The 21,707-nt window shown below is 40.7% G+C and overlaps 1 protein-coding gene and 1 long non-coding RNA gene across 3 annotated transcripts in view; one reads left to right on the top strand and one right to left on the bottom strand.

The window, feature by feature from the left end:
- snx9b (sorting nexin 9b) overlaps window positions 1-21,707 on the bottom strand; it is a 37,571-nt gene that overhangs the window by 5,452 nt on the left and 10,412 nt on the right. Inside the window, exons 4-10 of one of the 2 annotated variants that reach the window (XM_083562510.1) lie at window positions 14,689-14,793; window positions 10,268-10,360; window positions 7,906-8,068; window positions 2,967-3,105; window positions 2,772-2,853; window positions 1,121-1,246; window positions 908-1,025 (exon numbers count right to left, since the gene is read on the bottom strand). In XM_083562510.1, the coding sequence (XP_083418636.1) occupies window positions 908-1,025; window positions 1,121-1,246; window positions 2,772-2,853; window positions 2,967-3,105; window positions 7,906-8,068; window positions 10,268-10,360; window positions 14,689-14,793 (826 nt within the window). The remainder of the gene's footprint in view (window positions 1-907; window positions 1,026-1,120; window positions 1,247-2,771; window positions 2,854-2,966; window positions 3,106-7,905; window positions 8,069-10,267; window positions 10,361-14,688; window positions 14,794-21,707) is intronic. The other variant, XM_083562511.1, reaches the window with a different exon arrangement.
- On the top strand, window positions 6,277-6,799 carry LOC310737860. The gene is made up of 2 exons (XR_014536906.1): window positions 6,277-6,596; window positions 6,682-6,799. It is a non-coding gene; the product is annotated as an uncharacterized lncRNA (long non-coding RNA).

Below are 21,707 nucleotides of genomic sequence, written 5' to 3'. Positions count from 1 at the left end.
GGTGTGCAGGCACACACACACACACAGGTGGTGTGCAGGCACACACACACACACAGGTGGTGTGCAGGCACACACACACACAGGTGGTGTGCAGGCACACACACACACAGGTGGTGTGCAGGCACACACACACACACAGGTGGTGTGCAGGCACTTAGACTCACACAAAGTCAGACACCCACACACAGTCAGACACACACCCACACACAGTCAGACACACACCCACACACAGTCAGACACACACACAGAGTCAGACACACACCCACACAGAGTCAGACACACACCCACACAGTCAGACACACACACACACACAGTCAGACACACACACACACACAGTCAGACACACACACACACACAGTCAGACACACACACACACACAGTCAGACACACACACACACACAGTCAGACACACACACACACACAGTCAGACACACACACACACACACAGTCAGACACACACACACACACACAGTCAGACACACACACACACACAGTCAGACACACACACACACAGTCAGACACACACCCACAGTCAGACACACACCCACACACAGACACACACCCACACACAGACAGACACACACACACAGTCAGACAGACACACACACACAGTCAGACAGACACACACACACAGACACACACCCACACACACACAGACACACACCCACACACACCCACACACACCCACACACAGACAGACACCCACAGACACACACAGACACACACAGACACACACACAGACACACACCCACACAGACACACACCCACACAGACACACACACAGACAGACACACAGACACACAGACACACACACAGTCAGACACAGGTATGTAGGCACACACAAACACAAATGCACGTATACAGACAGACACACAGGTATGCAGACACAGAGTTTTTTCTGCTTTACCTGTGACCTGTTTGTCAGGTAGACAGGGTATGGGGATGGCCGACCCGAACTTCTCCAAAAGTCTCTCATACAGCCAGTCGAAGTGCTTGTATCGATGATTGACTGGCTTGTTAGTTGTCTATTTAAAGGACAGAGAGTAAGAACAGTGTGAAGATGTAGAAGTGGTAAATATTGGATTGTAGCGTGTCAGAGGGGTGGTGCTACAGGACTTACGTTCGGGGAGACCTGATACTCAATGTAGCTCTTCAGCCCGTACATTTTAGTGCCCTTTTTGGGGTCGGCTACAACACAGTCCAGCTGAGGCTCGATGTACTCCCACACCGGGCCGATCTCCCCGCTCTGCAACACACACACACACACACACACACACACACACACACACACTAAATACCACAATAAAAAAAACTCCTCCAGGAGCCTCACACTTTCATTCTGTGAAGATTCTGACCTTTATCACGACTTGTTTTTGTGAAATGTTGAAGAGCAGACCATCTCGGTCCAGACTGACATTCCTACATCCTCAGATACCTTTATTACTTTCACTATAGTCAATGAATAACTGATGGTGAGTCACTGAACAGCTGATAGTCTGAACTCTCTGATACTGAGTCACTGAACTACTAGATAAAAAAGGAATTGTGTCATGGAAAGGAAAAACAATGAGGATACAAGTTACTAGAAAGTCTAATGCCGTAGGGTTTGGAACCAAAAAGCCGCGGTGTATCAAATTAAAGAACCCAGAATATGTTTTATACTTTAAATTGCCTAAAGTAGCCACCCTTTGGTTTGTTAACGGGTTTGCACATTTTATGGCGTTCTCTCAGTCAGCTTAATTCGTTTGTCACCTGGAATGGAGCTTCCAGAGGTATTGAGTACTTGTTGGCTGCTTTTCCTTCCTTCTCAAATATCAACCGATTTAAATCGGGTGAGTGTGGAGGCCAGGTCGTCCGATGCAGTACTCTATCACTGTCCAACATGCCACAAAGTCATCAAAGCTTCGGATAATCGAAAATCTAAAACATGTTTTGGGTTGTTTCGTTTACTACATAATAACATACGTACTTTATTTATCTACGTGTTCACACTATCACCTTAAAAAAAAAAAAGCAATACTGTGCACAAGTTTCTGCCTCTTCTGGAACATGTTCCGAATGTCTTCTTTTCGAAGCGCGTCAACCACCGGATCTCCGCAATGGTGTGAAAACGGAGAACTTTAAGCCGCATCTTCATCTTCAGGAAGAGGGCGAAGTGCCAAGTCTGGTGAGAAGGGTGGGTGTGGAAGTGCGATCAGGTTGTTTCTGTGGTCAGAACAGCACCAGTCGCACAGCTCCGGATGTACACAGGAGGCACACTGCCTTATGAAGGTCGGTGCTCCCTGTGACTGTGTGTGCAGCCCTGTGCTGCCATCTGTTGGCGTGTTACAAAACTAGTCTGGAAACGTTTCGATACCACCTCGTACGTGTTCTTTCCTAGCGTGGATGTCTTCGGTATTAATGATGTCCAAATTCTGATGCCGGTTTTCGTTGTCCAATCCATTGGTTCATATACTGTAGGTTTCTAAAAAGGAGCAAAGTTCAAAAGTCTGTGGTCTCCATTTCCTGGAGGTGAGGAGGCCTGGTGTGTAGTCAGAGTTCTTATTCATCCCATAGGTGTTCAATAGGGTTGGAGCTCTGTAGCAGGAGATCTTCCACTACCAACCCATGGCAAGCAAGAATTACACAGAATGACGTACTGTGCACGGGTAATAATGTATTATAATTCACGCAGTTAAACGTATTTGTGATTGAGCTGTTACTATGGGAACGTATATGGCAGAGCGACATTTCACATTAATCGGAAAGGATTATAAAGATCTTTAGCTTACATAGACAGACAGCTTGGGTCCTTTGGAGCCCTGTTTATGCAGGAGGTACAGCTCAGGACCCGATTTGGAGAATCCCGGGAATCTGCACACGGTGCGGAAAAAACGATCGATTTTACAGAACTTTTACAGTATAATCCACTTCATTTCAGCTGAAGTTCTGCAAAAGGGTTCTATGGTAAATATCAGACGTCTTACTTGTTGAGGGTGATTTTCATGGAGGACCCGTGAGCTCCTCCTCGGTTGATGGCGCCGTCACCGGCCGTTTCGCTTTCTCCGTACCCGCCCGAGGACTTTCTGTCGTCCCATTCGTCGTCCCACTCGTCATCGTCGCCACCTTCGACCACATTACCGTGTTACGCACCATTTTTCAATACGTAAAATTTGAATATATTGATAATGCAAACCAGCACACACGTTCATTCTGAAGTAAACGTCTATTAGTATTGTTATGGGGGGGGGGGGGGGGTCCGACTGATTATCTGTGAATATGATAACCATCGTTTATATATAAAAGGTATAAAATGAAACCAATTGAAACTCTCCGTTGGTGAAAAACTTCCAAAATGTATTTGAAAACAAATGACGTTCTATAGACAAAAAAAGGAGGACGAAGAGGATGACAATAACGAAGAAGAAAAGGTAGAACAACAATAAAACACCTACAGAACTTCGGTGCTTGGGCCCCGACTGATAAATCTATAACTATAGTCATGTGACATACAGCAGAGAGCATCTGACACATTAATTTACTGTACAGATTTTTCCTTTAACTTCACATTAAATATGGCTTCCAGTGAACTGCTCTTGAAGGGAACCAATCAGTAGCTCAATGCTGAAAGATAATTGTTCATATTTTCTCTAGAACGTTCCTGATTTCTCTTACACTGAATATCACAAGTGCTATTATTTGAAGGGAAATAATTAAATATCAACCAGCAGGGGGCGTGCTAGAGCGCCTGTTTTGGAATGAAAGGCGGAGCCAGAAAGAAGTAAATGGTAAGGATTAAACACCTGTATGTAGTTTCTGTTGATGAGTGTTTTATGTTTCAGTGACCAACAAAGGAGATAAAACGAGGAGAGAAAAAGCAAAAGAGATTTACAGCATTTGGCAGATGCCCTTATCATTCTTTCTTTCTTTCTCATTTGACTTTTTCTCTCTCTCTCTCAAATGTTTATTGAACTTTCCCCTTCATTCTTTATTACATTCTCATTCGACTTTCTTTTCTTTCTCTTCCATATGACTTTCTTTTCTTTCTCTCTCCCCCTCCAACATTCTCATTCGACTTTTTTTCCCATATGACTTTCAATTCTCTCTCTCTCTCTCTCTCTCTCTCCACCCCCTCTCCAACATTCTCATTCGACTTTTTTTCCCATATGACTTTCCATTCTCTCTCTCTCTCTCTCTCTCTCTCTCTCTTCTCTCTCTCTCTCTCTCTCTCTCTCTCTCTCTCTCTCTCTCTCCCCCTCCAACATTCTCATTCGACTTTTTTTCCCATATGACTTTCAATTCTCTCTCTCTTTCTCTCTCTCTCTCTCTCTCTCTCTCTCTCTCTCTCTCTCTCTCTCTCTCTCTCTCTCTACCCCCTCTTCAACATTCTCATTCGACTTTTTTTCCCATATGACTTTCCATTCTCTCTCTCTCTCTCTCTCTCTCTCTCTCTCTCTCTCCCCCCCCCCCCTCCAACATTCTCATTTGACTTTTTTTTCCATATGACTTTCCTCTCTCTCTCTCTCTCTCTCTCTCTCTCTCTCTCTCCCCCTCTCTCTCTCCAACATTCTTATTTGACTTTCTTTTCTTTCTCTTCCATATGACTTTTCTTTTTCTCCCCCCCCATTCTAATTCGACTTTTCTTTCTTTTCCATATGACTTTCCTTTCTTTCTCTCTCTCTCCAACATTCTCATTCGACTTTCTTTCTTTCTTTCTTTCTTTCTTTCTTTCTTTCTTTCTTTCTTTCTTTCTTTCTTTCTTTCTTTCTTTCTTTCTTTCTTTCTTTCTTTCTTTCTTTCTTTCTTTCTCTCTAACATTCTCATTTAACCTTCTTTTTTGACGTTCTTTTCTTTGGTTTTCTTTAATTCTCATATGACTTTCTTTCTTCCTTTTTTATTTGACTTTCTTTTCTGATGTTCTATTCTTTCTTTCTTTTTTTTTTACATTCTCATACAGGAAAAAAAAAACTATTGTCTTGACAATGGCGGAAAGATGAACCCTAAAGCACTGAAACTGGAGACTCCCTCCAGAAACGTGAAATAAACACCCCCCCTATACAAAGTTTTACTATGCGTTGAGTTGAAGAAACCCATTTGCCTCCCTCAATCCATTTCTTATTAGCCTCAGATTACAGGTCCAAAGCATAAAGCGTTACTATAGCGACAAGTACATTTATATAATCCTGTAAATGTCCCACAGTATCAGTCGACCCCTCTTACACTATGATATAAAACTCTGGGATATTTGGTATACACCCTTTTTTTTTTTTTTTTTTAAAACAGTGATCCAATTTGTACATACAAAGACTGAGCACTTGAGGGTTAAGGGCCTTGCTCAGGGGCCCAGCAATGGCAGTTTGTAGTGCTGGGATTTGAACTCACAACCTTCTGATCAGAAGTAAGAGCTACCAGACCCCTTTAAATATTTTTACATCTACACCAATTGACAGATGCTCTTATCCAGGGCCCTAAGGGTCTTGCTCGAGGGGCCCATAAGTGACTGGGATTTGAACTCCCAACCTTTAGATCAGAAACCAGTGAGCAACCACTGCCGTGTAGACACGTTATTACGTCTTGAATGAATTCAACATGATTAAACTGTGCCGTTATCCGACAGCATGACCCATGCTTGTGAGTTTGGAGCTCAGTTCATCCCATGCAGCTTGTTAGAGAAGTTCTAAACACCTCATGGTGTACCTGCGTAATCGATTAGGTACGGATACGGATAAATATCTTCAGGAGAAAAGAAAGGAGAAAAAGGTGTTTAATTGAAAAAAAATCCATACAATGTAGACCAAAAAACACACTTCTGAACCACTGAAAAGGAAATGATATTTCATTAAAGAGAACGACGATCCTAATTACAGATGCAAGCGGAATTTTTTAGGGGGCCAAGCACCCTGGTTCCTTCGCTCTCTTTCTTTCTTTGATGTTCTTTCCTTTTTTTTTTTTTTTTTACATTCTCATTTGACTAATTCTTCCTTTCATTCTTATTTGACTTTCTTTTTTACATTCTTAATCGACCCTTTCTTTCCCTGATTTCTTTCACTTTTTTTCCATTCTTATTTGATTTTAATTCTTTCTTAGATTTGACTCTTTCTTTCTTTCTTTCTTTCTTTCTTTCTTTCTTTGACGTTCTTTACTTTTTTAAATCTAATTTGATTTTAATTCTTTATTACATTTGACTCTTCTTTCTTTCTTTTTTTTAATGTTCTTTCCTTTTTTTAATTATCATTTGATTTTAATTCTTTACATTCTCAACAAACTTTTTTCTTGCATTCTCAACAAACTTTCTCTTTCTTTCTTTCTTTCTTTCTTTCTTTCTTTCTTTCTTTCTTTCTTTCTTTCTTTCTTTCTTTCTTTCTTTCTTTCTTTCTTTCTTTCTTTCTTTCTCCTCTCCCCCTCTCCTGACTATCTTTCAGCTTTGACAAGCCGTAAATTCTGCTGCCCAAACAATCACAGGAAAACAGAGTAATGATGTGAAGCAAACTGCTGTAACATTAAGTAATAGTTTCACTCATGACAATGTTCAGATCTGTTTTGATCGTAGACAGTGGTGAAATTCTCCAACTGAATGAAGAACGTTTTAAAAGGACAAATGGGCAGCAGAGTGTCCGGTTCAGAGATTGGACAAACTTTGAAATTGGAGAAGTGTGCAAAGTCATTTCTGAGATACAGCCTCATGTCTGCCTTCACGATCAGGTTTGTTGGCTCTTTACAGGCAAACTGGATTAATTCCTAATTCTTATGAGATTTACTCTGAACATGGACAGGATTACAACTCAAATTCCGGAAATGTTGGAAAGTTTTTTTTTTTTTTTTTAATAAAATGAAAAGTAAAAAACTTTCAAATCACATGAGCCAATATTTTCTTCACAATGGAACAGAAATGTTTGAAATGAGAAATTGTACACATTTCAAATGTGATGTCTGCTACAGGTCTCAGAAAAGTTGAGGTGACAATGGGCTGAAAAATACAGAAATTTTGAAAACATTCAGCTGGAAGAACATCCAACAACTTACTGACATCAGGTCTGTGACATGATTAGCTATAAAAGGGAGGTCTTAAAGAGGAAAGGGTGGGCAGAGGCTCTCCAATCTGTAAACAAGTGCGTAAAAAGATAGTGGAATACTGAAAGACAATAAACACACTGCTTCAATCGCTGTGTGTGTGAGACCAATCTGGGGAAACCCCATGAAACATCTGCTTTTGAAACAACGATTTTAATCTGCTTACTCCTCATCACGTCTCATCACCAGCACCTCAGCCATGATTTCTCTCTTTCTTTCTTTCTTTCTTTCTTTCTTTCTTTCTTTCTTTCTTTCTTTCTTTCTTTCTTTCTTTCTTTCTTTCTCTTTCTTTCTTTCTTTCTTTCTCTTTCTTTCTTTCTTTCTTTCTCATTTGACTTTCTTTCTTTTTATTACATGCTCATCCTACTTTCTTTCATTCTCATTATTTTTCATTCGACTTCTTTCTTTCTTTCTTTCTTTCTTTCTTTCTTTCTTTCTTTCTTTCTTTCTTTCTTTCTTTCTTGTCGGACTTTTTCCCCCTCACATTCTCGTTTGACTTTTTTCTTTCTTTTTTGACCTTCTTTCCTTTCTTTTCAACATGCTTATCCGACTTTTTCCTCACATTCTCATTGGACTTTCTTTCACACTTTCCCTCGCTTACATTCTCATTTCACTTTTTCTTTTGGCTTTTTTTTTTATTTCTTCTTAGATGTGGAAAAATCCGACGTCTCAATACTCTTGTCCCTGTAGTGTACAGATGTGTACAGATGGGTGAGATGGTGAAAGGATTTCTCAGATGCTGCATTGCTCCTGTACTGAAACATCACCCGTTCCTACTGTACGATGTGGAAGTGTGTAAATCAAGTCATTCTAACTGTCGTTAGAATGTGTCGTTAGAATGTGTGTGTGTGTTACCTGGGCCTGGGTAGGCGTGCGAGTGGCCATGTCCTCCAGACCCCCAGGCGTTACCGCTGCTCTGCCCAGTCTCTGTGCCCTCAGGTTGAGCCGCCCAGTTATTGGAGAAGCCCCCAGAGGCGTTACTGTCAAACACGGCCCACGGGTCACTGCCATTACTCGTCTGTCAGAAAGAGTGCACATGGTCATAGCGATGAGTTTATAAACAGAAAAAACACACACACACACACACACACACACACACACACACACACACACACACACACACACACACACACACACACAAAAGGTTCCTGTTAAAAAAATAGTTCATTAAACTACAAACGTGATTCCAGTACTATAGAAATTTACAATTTGTTCACAATAGAAAGAGAGCGAGAGAGAGAGAGCGAGAGAGAGCGAGAGAGAAACAAAAAACAAGCAAAGACAAACAGACAGAAGACAGAAAGAGACACAGACAACCAAAACAGAGATACTACAGACACATAGACAGACAAAAATATGTATACATGAAGACATTTATAGAGACAGATAGATGAATGAATGGACAAAGAGGATAGACAGACAGACAGACACAGACAGTCTCTGTCTGTCTGTCTGTCTGTCTGTCTGTCTGTCTGTCTGTCTGTCTGTCTGTCTGAGGGGTAGAAAAATAGACAGATGAATAAACAGACAGAGGGGTAAGACAGATAGAGAGAGACAGAGTTATAGATAAACAGAGAGACAGACAGACAGACAGACAGACAGACAGACAGACAGACAGACAGACAGACAGACAGGTGACCAGACAGAAAGAAGGTTAGATAGACAGACAGGGAAAAGACAGACAAAAGGGTAGACAGATAGGCATATTAATAGACAGACAGATATTGTGCAGTATAATTAGCTGATATTATATATCCATGTTTATCAACCTCACTGTAGATCATCATCATCGGATCAGATTTAATCAACTGATGAAGCAAAAAAATAAAATCAGCCTCCTCAAACTGTGGAGTTAAAAAAAAAAAAGAAAAAACTTTTTCAGCTTCTCCCATTAGGGGGCGCCACAGCGGATCCTCCACATGTTTGACTTGGCAAGTTTTTATGCTGGATGCAATTCCTAACGCAACCCTCCCCATTTATCCGGGCTTGGGACCGGCACTAAGAGTGGCTGGGGTTGGTTCCCTGACCAGGGATCGGACCCGGGCCGCAGCGGTGAGAGCGCCGCATCCTAACCACTAGAAAAATAAATGAATGAATCAAAAGAAAAAAAATTTACTTTCTGAAATTGCCTGTCCTTGCTGCACATTTGTGTGTGTGTGTGTGTGTGTGTGTGTGTGTGTGTGTGTGTGTGTGTGTGTGTTTAGTTTCAGGTGTCTCCCATGCACTAAAACAACATTAAGTTGCTCTATAAGGAGCTGAGCTGCATCACAGAGTTGATATTCATGACGTCTTGTTTTTTAGTACAAACCTGAAGCTTCCTGTAACCCTTTTACCCATTCACATGGACATCACACACACACGCACACACACACAGGCTATTCTGAGATGAACCTCCATTAAAAAGAAGAAATGAAAGGATGGTGCCCGTGAGATATATATTTACACACACACACACACACACACACACACACACACACACACACACACACACACACACACACACACACACACGCCAATATATATATAATATAATTTAGTTTTATATTCTGGGTCGTACTCTGTATGAATGTTGTATGTGACAAATGAAATGTAAATTTGAGGAAGAGGACACTGATAATGAAGCTAAAAAGAGAGGAGAAAGGCTGACAGGTCTCTGAGCTACTGTAGGAAGAAACACACACTATTTTGTGAAACAAAGGACTGGTTTCCATATGATAAGAGCTCACCGGAAACTAGATCTCATCAATCAACATACCAAAAAAAAGAAAAAACACCCCTCACATGCCATGCACCAGGACTGGGGGTATTCATCATGCTGGGAATGTATATGGTGTGGGTGTGTTTTGCTTGTTTCCAGCACCAGTTAACCTCAAATATCACGTTTCATGAGATCACTTCTATCATCCAACTGTACACGATCTCCGAGACCTGCCTCAAACCTGCCCCAGGGGGTAAAACTGCCTCAGGAGATCAACAGGACACACAAGATTCACTGGCGATACATTGCAGATGGGCAAATCGGTTTCATTTCATCAGACAGAGAGATCGGTGTGAACAGTGCTGATCGGGTTTGATTGAGTGTGTGTGAGAAAGTGTGTGTGTGTGTGTGTGTGAGAGAGATGTGTTATTCAGGAGCAGAGGGAGGAGTTTAGGGTGCAGCATTGACACTAAAATGAGCCTCCATGCACGGCGTCATGCTGCACGGCACTCCGGTTACCTCATTTGGGGAGGACGGGGTCGGGAACACGGGGGTGGTGGGGGTCATTGGGGTCATGGGGGTGAGCGGGGTTTCCGGCTGAGCTACATCCACCTTGAAGAAGAGATGTTGACATTTGACATCGACATCCTCATCATTATCATCATCATCCTGTAAGGAAAGGGTTAGCCTCCCAGACACGTACAAATGATGTTCTCCCCCCCCCATAAAAACAGAGATCGGATGACAGACAAAACGTTTACAAAGTGTCGTTTTGATCCAGTCGGTCAGTTTTCCTCTTTAAACATTAAAGTCAGCTTTAACGTGTCTCTGCGTCAGAGCTGGGACGTGCCCAAGGTATAAGGTGATAATCCACAGCCATGTGTGAGACCTGACACCATTCTAATGCGCTCGGCTTCACCTCGGCTGTTCTGCAGCACCGACTCGTGCAGGAAATTCACCGAGCTTTATTCCTTACATAACTCTATCTAATCTATTAATAATGTTCTTCTAAACATTGTGCATGTCTGAACAAAGACAGGGAATCAGGGATAGACAGACAGATAGACAGACAGGCAGGATACACAATTAGACAGAGAGGAGTAGGCAGACTGACAAAGGGGTAGACAGATACACAGATGGATGGACAGACAGACAGACAGACAAGTAGGTAGGCAGACCGGTAGTGAGACTGACAGAGGGGTAGACAGATGTATAGACAGACTTACAGAGGGGTAGGCAGACAGACAGAAATAAATAAGACAGATAGATGGATGGACAGACAGAGCGGTAGGCAGATGGATAGACAGAATGACAGAGCGGTAGACAGATATATTTACAGACAGACAGACAGATATGGGATGGATGGGCAGAGAGCCGGGTAGGCGGATGGATAGACAGACTGACAGAGGGTTAGACAGATGGATAGACAGATACACAGATGGATGCACAGACAGTCAAGGGTAGGCAGATAGATAGATAGACTGACAGAGGGGTAGACAGATAGAGGCATATGACCAGATGGATAGACAAAGGAGTAGACGATAGATAGATAGATAGATAGACAGATAGATAGATAGATAGATAGATAGATAGATAGATAGATAGATAGATAGATAGATAGATAGATAGATAGATAGATAGATAGGCAGATAGGCAGATAGGCAGGCAGACAGAGGTGTAAACAGACGGATAGACAATAACAGTGATAGACAGACTGACTGACACATGAACAGACAAAGGAGCAGGTAAACACACGTTAAACCCTTTACATCTGTACCCTTTATATGTATTTGTGACGTCAGACTCCCGGCTCGAGCTCTTCCGCCTCTAAATCTGCAGCAAACTGAGAAATGCCTGACGATGCAGCTGTTTTCACTTCTGTACCAGATGGAGAACTTCTCAGAAGATCAAATAAACAACTTCTGCTATACCAAGAACCGCACTGAACGATCGCCTCGCTGAAATTTAACTGGATATTTCATGGCTTTTTATATACTTAATAATAATAATAATAATAATAATAATAATAATAATAATAATAATAAATAAACAAAAATAAGGTTTGTCTCCTGTAGTAGTTTCTCAAGACTTCTGTGTGAGAAGGGATTAACAATATCACTGAAAAGAATGGCAAGTAAATGTAATGTACAAATTATAAAAATATATTTTTTTTTATACAACTTTGGTTTGATAAAAAGGATAAAATGTAATAATGAAATTTGGCCAATTTAAAAGGATAAAAGTAATTTTAATTATTTTTTATTTAAAAGTAATTTAATACACTGTATAAAATCTGTATAAAAAAATGAATTCAATTTAATGTATTAAAAAGGTGCTTTATATTTGTCACATGTACTTGCATGCACATGCAATGGAGCACAGCGGTTTAAGGGCCTTGCTCAAGGGCCCCGAAAGTGACAGCTTGGCCATACGAGCCTTGAACCTCGATCTTTGGATCAGTAACCCAGAGCCTTAAAATTTCAATATTAATTCAATGGAGGAGGTGGTAGTTTAAATAATTGGACTTTGGATCTGAAGGTCATGAGTTCAAATCCCAGCCACACCAAGCTACCACTCCTGGGCCCCTGAGCATGGCCCCTCAGTTGTACTTTTGAGATAAATGTAAACAGCTCTGGATACAAGCGTTTGCCAAATACATCAAAGTATGAAGCTCAGACGTCTTGGAGTCAGTGGAACGTCTCCGTCTGATGTCTGAGTGTCTCTGTACTGTTTGTTCTGCTGACGCTCTAATTCATTCAACAATGTTCCCGCTTTATTTTCCTCACTACGGAATCCCTCGTTTCCCCTCCGGCTGACTCACATCTGAGTCAGAACTGCAGAGGACCATCGTCCATCTCACCGTTTATCCTGATTAACCCGGAAACATCTGAAAACTGCATTCAGAAAACACTTTCCGTCTACACCGTTTCCCAAAAATCACGTGTCTACGCCTTGAAACGCCAGACGTCTCTATATTGCATAGGCGGAGAAGCAAACAAACAAACAAAAAAAAAAATCTTGAGCAAATCAGTGGAATTGTGGTCAATGCCCCCCCCTCTTAAAATCAACAACCACATAGTGTGTACACACACACACATACACTATGTTGCCAAAAGTATTGGGACACCTGACCTTTCCTGCTATGTGTGTTTCTTTTCCAAACTGTTACCACAAATCTGGAGGCACTCAGTTGTACAGGACGTCTTTAGATGGCGCTATAATAAAATTTTGCGTTCACTTGAACTTTCAAACCTGTTCCAGCAAGGCGATGCCCCTGTGCACAAAGTGAGCTCCTTGGAGATCTGGTTTAAATGCTTTGGAGAGGAAGATCTTGCTGCTATAGAGCTCTGATCTCATCCCTACTGAACACCTTTGGGATGAATGTGAACGCTGACTGCACCCCAGGTCTCCTCACCTACATCATTACCTGCCTTTCATAACACCCTTGTGGCTGATGAACACAAATATCCATAAGCGCACACACACACACACACACACACACACACACACACTCTATATGAACAAATGTATTGGGACACATACAGCCTGGAGTCTGAGTAGGACACAAGCTTTTACACAGCTGGATTGGGGAGCATCGGTTATAGCGGACTGGGTGTAGATTAATGAGGGGAAGAAAAAAAAAATCTAAACGATTGTAATTGTAGTATCAGGCTATCAGTGAAGTCTAAACATCACTATTATCACATCTATCCTTCTTTCTCTTGTCTCGGTTTCACCACTACTGACATAATCACAGGCATTTCCAGCCCCTGACATACCTACAGACCAGATAGAAAAAAGCTCTTCAGTCCCTCTGACTGCTTCTCTTTCCTCAGAGTGGATCAATAAAGTGCTCACTTGTTCTGTAGAACACAGGTGGTCTTGTCCTTCTAAAGAGCAGTGTGCACTTCACTACCACTGAATCAACGCAGGCTTTTAAACGTGACGTCCCAGAAGCGGCTTTGCTGAGCGAATACACTTCCAGATCACTGTTTAATACTATAAACACTACAATATAAATAATAAAACAGCACAGAGTCTGTGTTTATTTTGGTTTTCTCTCATTATGTGTGGGATGGAGAAAATACAGTGTCAATCAAATAAGCCACGCCCCTTGGCTCAATCTAAAATGGAAGGCTGCTTTCGCTCTAGGATTGACCTGTGAAGTTGAGTGGACTGTAGATAAAAAAATATACAACACACTTTTTTAGTCATCAGATTAGCATCAAAATAGTCGACTTTTCATCCGTCCAATCAGCTCGTCCCCCTTTCATGCAAACAAGCATGCAGGACCACCATGAACAACACAGTGCTGGTAAAAAATTTGTCTTGAAAGCGAACATTATTAGAAGATTTAAATACGATCTAATCATACACAGTACGGCCAAAAGTAATTGGACATCTGATCTCTCCATCCGTATGTTGCTCTTTACCGAAATCGAGCCACACAATTAGGAAACCCGAACCTATCCGAACATGGCAATGCCGATGTGCACAAAGCAATCTCCATTATAGAAGATATGCTTTAGATGGGTTGGAGCGGAAGATCTTCTGCTGTAGAGCTTTTGGGATGAATCTGAGCACTGACTGCACCCCAGGCCTCTTCACGCTACTGCTTGTGACTTAATGAATCTCCAAAAATCTGTAAAATCTTTCCCAAGAAAGTGGCGGTTTCAAGAAAAAGCGCATACCGATCCTATGGTTGGGTGTCCACACACTTTTCGCCATTTATAGAAACAGTAAAGCCAGTACGGTTTCTAGAATTAAAACATTAAGCTCGACTCAAAATACTAGCAAAATAAGGGAGAGAGTTTCAGATCATGTTCATTTTTGAGACATTAGTGCTGACCTTTAAAGAGGTGAGTAGAAAAGAAGGAAGGAAGTGGTATATGTGTGTGTGTGTGTGTGTGTGTGTGTCTGTGTGTGTTAACACTGCTCACCTGGCTTTGCGTGTTACTTGCTGTGGCTTGACTGTCAAAGAAGGACAGGTCGAGTGTTGGCACACTTCCTCCTCCTGCTGGTGTAAAAGCCTGAGGCTTACTGGCCTGTGGAGAAACAAACATTAGCGATTACTTCCAACTCGTCTTACACTATCACTTATGCTTTAGCAGCTACTTATATTAAATGAAAACATACACTACAATGCCTTGTGTATATATAAGGAACTAAAGTTAGCGCAGTGTCACTGTGGCTGCTGACTAAGTACCGAAAAATTCCATTTGTTTTGCGCATGCAAGAAAACGCTAACGAGGTGGCTAGCGGCTAACGCTAGCAATATGGATTCTTCACAGCTTTATGTCCAGCTTCAAGAATTTCTCTCGAAAGGAGAAAATCCTAAAAAGACTTGTAGTTCTCTCGCTCTCCAACGCTCCTACTAACAGGTGTGTCATCAGAACTAGAGTTAGACAGATATTTTTTGTTTCGATGTGATTTTTCTGATGCGGAAAGGTGAGTTGTGCTTTAGCTGCCCGGTTATTTTGGCACTTTAACTCTGCGTCTTAGTTTATTATGTCAACATGTGACAGGCTGTTCCTCACAGAACGCGCAAGTCATAACAGGCAGATCTTACGGTCATAACGTGCCAGTTTTTATGGTCGCAGTCGATTAAAATTTTACTCTCCAATTCATATTTTGGGTCGCAAATGCCCTCTTCAGTCTGGTTCCTCTCAAGGTTTCTTCCTTATCTTCCTAATTCTTTCATCGGCTCACTCATCAGGGACAAACATACACATAAATAACATTCTTATTCATTCTTTATCACTGCATTATCTGTGTAAAGCTGCTTTGAGACAACGCGGATAGATAAAAGCGCTATACAAATCAAAATGAATTGGATGATCACACACTCCAGTGCAACATCTTCCAAGAAGAGTGGAGATTATTATAACAGTGAATAGGAGCGGCAATGTGGAATTTCCAGGTTTCCAAAGACGCGTGTCCATATAGTGTATGTGCAGTCAAAATTTATAATCATGGAATTAACGTTAGGCAAGTAGTGTTGGCCACGCCCACTCCAGATGATCCGAATCTCTGATATAGTAACCGCTTTATAACTACAAAGTGGAATTTACCAGAGTGAACACACAATGTTGAGTGACACACAATGAAAAAACATTCCTAGGTAGAATTGAAACACTTTTGGAATGTGGTAAAGCGATCAGATAAGTGGAAATTAATGGATAAGTGGAAATTTCTTGTCTTTTTTTTTCAGCCTTTTATCTCTCTTGAAGTTAATACAGTAATCCCCTGCTTTTCCGCGGTTCGAATCCCGCTTTAATCACACACGTCAAAAATTTTCTTTTCACGTTTTTTACAATTTTATTTACAACATCATCATAATAGGCTGTAATTCAACATATTAAAAGGAAACCGATAGGTCAATGTGAAATCAGACATTAAGCACCCCTTAATCACCAAAATGGTATGATCCTAATTTTATAACACCTCAGTGTAGATTTGACTGAGACTGGAAGTATATCAGGCTCCTTCTATCGAAGCATCGAATCTTCAACATCTTCGGGCTCAACACCATGCCTCTACCACAAACATTTAAAAAAACCTCCTTCAGTTTTTCTTTGTTGAATAAAAACAAAGTTTGTTCATTATTACTTAATCTGGATCGTCCATCCTTACCATTACTCACACCTTCTGACCAATCAGAATTAAGAATGTAAGGTGTTTGAGGAAGAAAACAGAACAATTATGAAAGAAAGCATTGAGAAATCATGAGGTAACTTTCGAGAAGCCTTTCAGTCATCCAGATCTTTGGTTGCTCATCAGTGTGCATGTGTGTGTGTGTGTGATTGCCAAACTTCCATAAATAACACACACATACACACCCACAGTTCACTTTAATCTTGTTTTTGATCTAATTAATAGTAGCACAGAGCTTTGTTATGCTCTGAAGAAACATAAAATCCATAATGGGAGATATCACTTTTTTATTTTTATATAAAAAAAAAAAAAAAACCAAACAAACAAAAATAAAAACACTTCAGAGTAAAGGATTTGATTTTATATTTGAAAGGTAAAAGTTATAACCACATTCGTAAAATAAAACGCTTTTCATTTGCTCCGATGGCTTTCCTGTTGTACCAGTTTCGAACCAGGACGTGGAATTTCACAGAAAAGGACACAATGAAACGCACTTAGAAATATATATAAACACACGCGGACTGCGGCTCAGCCAATCAGATTATTAGACTTAAACAAATTCACGTATGCTTTTAGAGAGAAGCAGGTATGATATGATGGTTTGCTTTTGAGTCAGGTTCCTCTCAAGGTTTCTCTCTCGTGTTTTCTTAGCGAGTTATTTTTTCTTCCTCAAAATGTCACCACTGGATCACTACTGATTTCTGTAAAATTCCCATATCTTTTTATCCAGTCAGGTGATGGCGTGGCCATATTCAATGATCCAATATAATAATAATTCAACGATTATTGAATTACTGATTTGCATTTGATAAATGAAAAAAACAACAATATTTTGAAATATGGATATTTTAGATTTATATTTATTAGATATAGGTATAGGTAGATATAGGGGAACATTTTTCCATAGTAGACTTATAGGGAATTGTTTTTATTGAGATTTATTTTAAAATAATGAGCAAGTAAAATGTTAATACAGTAAAGTATACATAAAATAGCATTTTTGGGGTGGCGTCCATTTATCATATTGGAAGCTTCTTGGAAGTGAAAATTCCAGAAACCACTGTATATCGTGGTAATGCGGTACCTTAACCACATTAAGGTACGTAATTTCTCTGATATGGCGTTAGTTAGCTCTCTGACAGAGAAGATTCTAGCATTAGAGGAGCGCATCCAAAGTCTAGAGAGAAATCGTGACAGCCAGAGCAGTCCAGGATCTTCAGGAAAATTTCTGGATGCCCTAGGTGTAGTTAGCATTCCCCCGACTACGGCTCGGTGGGATACTCGCAAAGCCAAAGGCAACGCTAAGGCTCACGCACGGGAGCACCATTCCGCTCCGATTTACGTGTCCAAAAGGTTTGCTCTTCTCAGTGAAGAACCTGCTAAGTAAACCTGAAAGAGCTCTGGTTAAAGGAGAATCTATTCTAAGGCATGTGAAATACTAGACCTAGACCTTCAGGGGCACCAGCAGCACATGTCAGGTGTTTACCATGAACCAGAGCACCGAGATAGCAGGTCAGCTTAAGTTTCTAGGTAAGCATAGGTTCTCCAAGATCATTTTTATTTACAGAGAAGCGAATAAAAAACGCCTTCAACAGTCAGAGGTTACTACGAATAACATTATAGAGGTGTGTAAATTAGCAACGGCAATGACTGATGCTGTAATATGCTCTGGCCCCATCCCAGTGTGGCATGGTGATGTAGCTGTGGTTATAGTCACTTAACTGCTGGATGTCCGAATGGTGCTCAACAACAATGCAGGCTTCATAGATAATTGAGAAGGCGCTGCTTTAGTTTCTTGTAGTATAGGTCATAGTCTCAGAACAGCACTAGTTAACCAGTGACTGTCCAGAGCCAAGGCCAGGGAGCAGACAAACAGGCTAAACCGACCGTCCGCTAGATGCACCAAATTGAGACAGTGTCTGTCTCCAGAGTGAAACCAAAATGTAGAAATTCTCAGAAAATCTGTTTAAGTAATGTGATTAACAATACAATACTAACACCTGGATTTGATGTAAAAAAAAGTCATAATTGCACAGTCTGAAGCTATTTTAGATCATTACCTTATCTCCTTTCTAATCTGCCTCAGTCATTGCGTAAGTACCTCACCATTTTACTGTGTTAGGCGTACATTCACGACATCTACTACAATCCTCTGGAGTTATCAACATTAATTTGATCTCCATCTGACCCCACAGAGCTCAACTGGGCCACTGAATGTCTAGCATCAATGTTCCATTACACTCTAGATCAGGGGTGGGCAATTAATTTTTACAAGGGGCCACATGAGAAACCTGAATTGTGTCAGAGGGCCACACCAACGATAATATTTTAGGAATGCACCGAAATGAAAAATAAATTCAAAAGTCAATGAAATCCATCATTTTTTGTGTTATGCCTTTTGCCTTGGCACCATCACTGGAAAACTTTCCTGCCTTTTCAAAAACGTCCTCTACAGACGGAGTGCGCATGCTCGGATTTACTTTACTTTTCTGCGCCGCGTTCTTCTCATATTTAGAATGGCAATCGGGATGTTTGGATTTCAGGTGATAAATTAAACCCCGATTCGGAGAAACTCTTTGCAGATACACCCCCTCTTGAAATTTCAGCATTGCATGTTTTGCAAATCGCCCTCCGCACACATGTTGCTCTTATCCAGATAACCGTGTGCTGCTGCGCTTTTTTATTGCGTCATTACAATTGTGTTTCTCTCATGTTGTTTCGGTGATTTAGGTATTTCGGCCGAAAATTTTCGGTGCATCCCTGTAATTTATGATTGGCCTCACGCGGGCCGGACAGGGACATACAAAGGGCCGGATGTGGCCCGCGGGCCGTAGTTTGCCAGGGGTCTGCTCAAGATGATGTAGCGCCGCTTAAAATCAAAATAATCAGGGAGAAAAATTTTGCAGTCTAGTATAATGATCATACGTGCACCTTAAAACAGACCACAGACAATTCTGAATCCAGACAATTAATATAAGTTCAAACTATTTTATAAAAAACCCTGTAAATAGAACTATAATGATAACAGACAATCAATTAAAAAGTTTTACTCCTATTCAAGATAATGACAATTTAATTTATTTCCTCATCAAAATCAACTTGTATTCTCGATCCCTTGACAAGTTTCTTCAAACAGATAATTCCAGAAGTAATTTATTCTAAAAATAATAAACTCTTCTATCAGCACTAGTTATGTAACTAAATCTTTATCTCCAGAATTCTAGAAAAGGTTGTCGCACAGCAGTTCTGCTCACATCTACTTAGGAATTATACCTTTTCAAATGTATCAGTAAGGATTTAGGCCTCATCATAGCACAAAAATGGCGCTAGTTAAAGTGGTAAATGATCCGTTATTGGCCTCTGATCAGTGTATAGTCTCGTTACTTGTTTTGCTCGAGCTTTTGACACCATTGATCATATTATACTCCTGGCTGGACTAGAGAATGTTGTTTAAATAAAAGGGAACAGCTCTCTCCTGGCTCAGGTCTGATCTGACTGATCACGATCAGTTTGTTGATGTAAATGGTGAGTTCTCCACACTCTATAATGTAAAGTTTGGTGTTCTGCAAGAATCCCTTTTAGGCCCACTGCTTTTCTCTTTATATATGATGCCTCTGGGTGAAATTATACATAAACATGGCAATCACGTCCATGATGTCATTACAGAATGCAGAAAAACGAGTTCATGCTATAGTTACAATTAGATTCCACTACTCTAACACTTTACTGTCTTGGTGTTCGAGTAAGCGCATAAATAAGCTTCAGTTAGTCTAGAATGCAGCAGCAATATGTCTAGAAAACATGACCACTTTAACCCTGTAATAAATCAGTCTACACTGCTTCCAATAAATCCCACAATGATTATAAAATATTACTTCCGAGATATAATTTGAGTGAACTTCTGAACCATTATGAATACCCCCGCCTACTTAGATAAAAAGGTACAGGCTATTTGTTGGTACCCTAAATAATGAAGACTACAGCTAAAGGCAGATCTTTCTCTTATAAAAGCCCCACAGTAATGGAACAGCCTTCCAATTAGTATTGGGTCTTAAACACAGTCTCAGTGTTCAAGTCAAGGCTGAAAACATTTATTTAGTTAAGCATTTAGTCAGAAGGTTTTTCTTAAAATAGCAGATCTGGAGGGATAATTTATATAGAGTGCTTGGTGAACTGGGATATTTGTATGCTGTCGTCCCTTCACTCTCACACGTTCACTCTGGTTTGTTGTAGTGTGGTGGGCCGTCTCTTATCCCAGACATCCCCCATGTCTGTTACCTTCTGGCTCTCCTTTTTAATTATGCTGCCATAGCGAGTCTGCCAGAGTCCCCAACCACACAGTGTCCTTAACTTTTAGACAACAAAAAGAAGACTTAATTCTCTCTCTCTCTCTCTCTCTCTCTCTCCCTCTCTCGTTAAACCATGCTCCTGAGGTAGGTTCCAGTGACCAGTTCCTGCCCATCTCCTCTCCACTGATCTGCTTCTGGATGGTGTTCTCTTCAATTGGAGACCACTCTGCAGCTGGGTATATTTCACATCTATTGCCTGAGAATCTATGAAATTAGAGAGTAAGACAGGAGCTTTGAGGACGGATTTGGACTGTAGTTAATGCCAACAATCTGCTACAATGGCTCAGGAACACGGTTTGCATTTGATCACCAGCACTGCACACCTCAACATCGTTTAGCTGTAATAAATGGGCATTCGCTGCAACCCAACAAGGTTCCCAACTAGGTTTCTTCCTTATGCCATCTTAGGGAGATTTTCCTTACAAGAGTTACCACTTGCTCACTCCTTAGGGACAAACTTACAAAAAAAACTCTCATTCATTCTTCCATACCACATTATCCGTGTCAAGCTGATTTGAGACCATGTCCATTGTTAAAAGCGCAATACAATATATAGCTCATCTACTAATAATTATATATAAATACATTGTTTAATTTTTTTACCAATGCAGGTTGACTTGTATCTACTGCACCCTTTTAAAGATCTATGCATCACATCGTTAACTTTGATGTCGATGCACTGATGCCAATCGGTGAATCTCACTATCCCTATTGTAGGTACGATTACATTTATGACCCTGCTTGCAATTATCTTGATTACACACAGAGCAGTTGCTTGCTCAGGGACCTGGCAGTGGTCTATAGAGCTACCATTTCCCTTCCCTGATAATAAAGTTTAACATAGACTCCATAACAATAATAGCTTCATGTCCTTTGGCACCATTATTAAACAAAATAAGGGTTATAGCAAGCTGATTTGGGAACTTAAATAAGTAAGTAATAGTGTGGATATGATA

The sequence above is a fragment of the Silurus aristotelis genome (assembly GCF_946808225.1).
Source record: "Silurus aristotelis genome assembly, chromosome: 15".
NCBI lineage: Eukaryota > Metazoa > Chordata > Actinopteri > Siluriformes > Siluridae > Silurus > Silurus aristotelis.
This window is presented reverse-complemented; position numbering and strand designations above follow the sequence as displayed.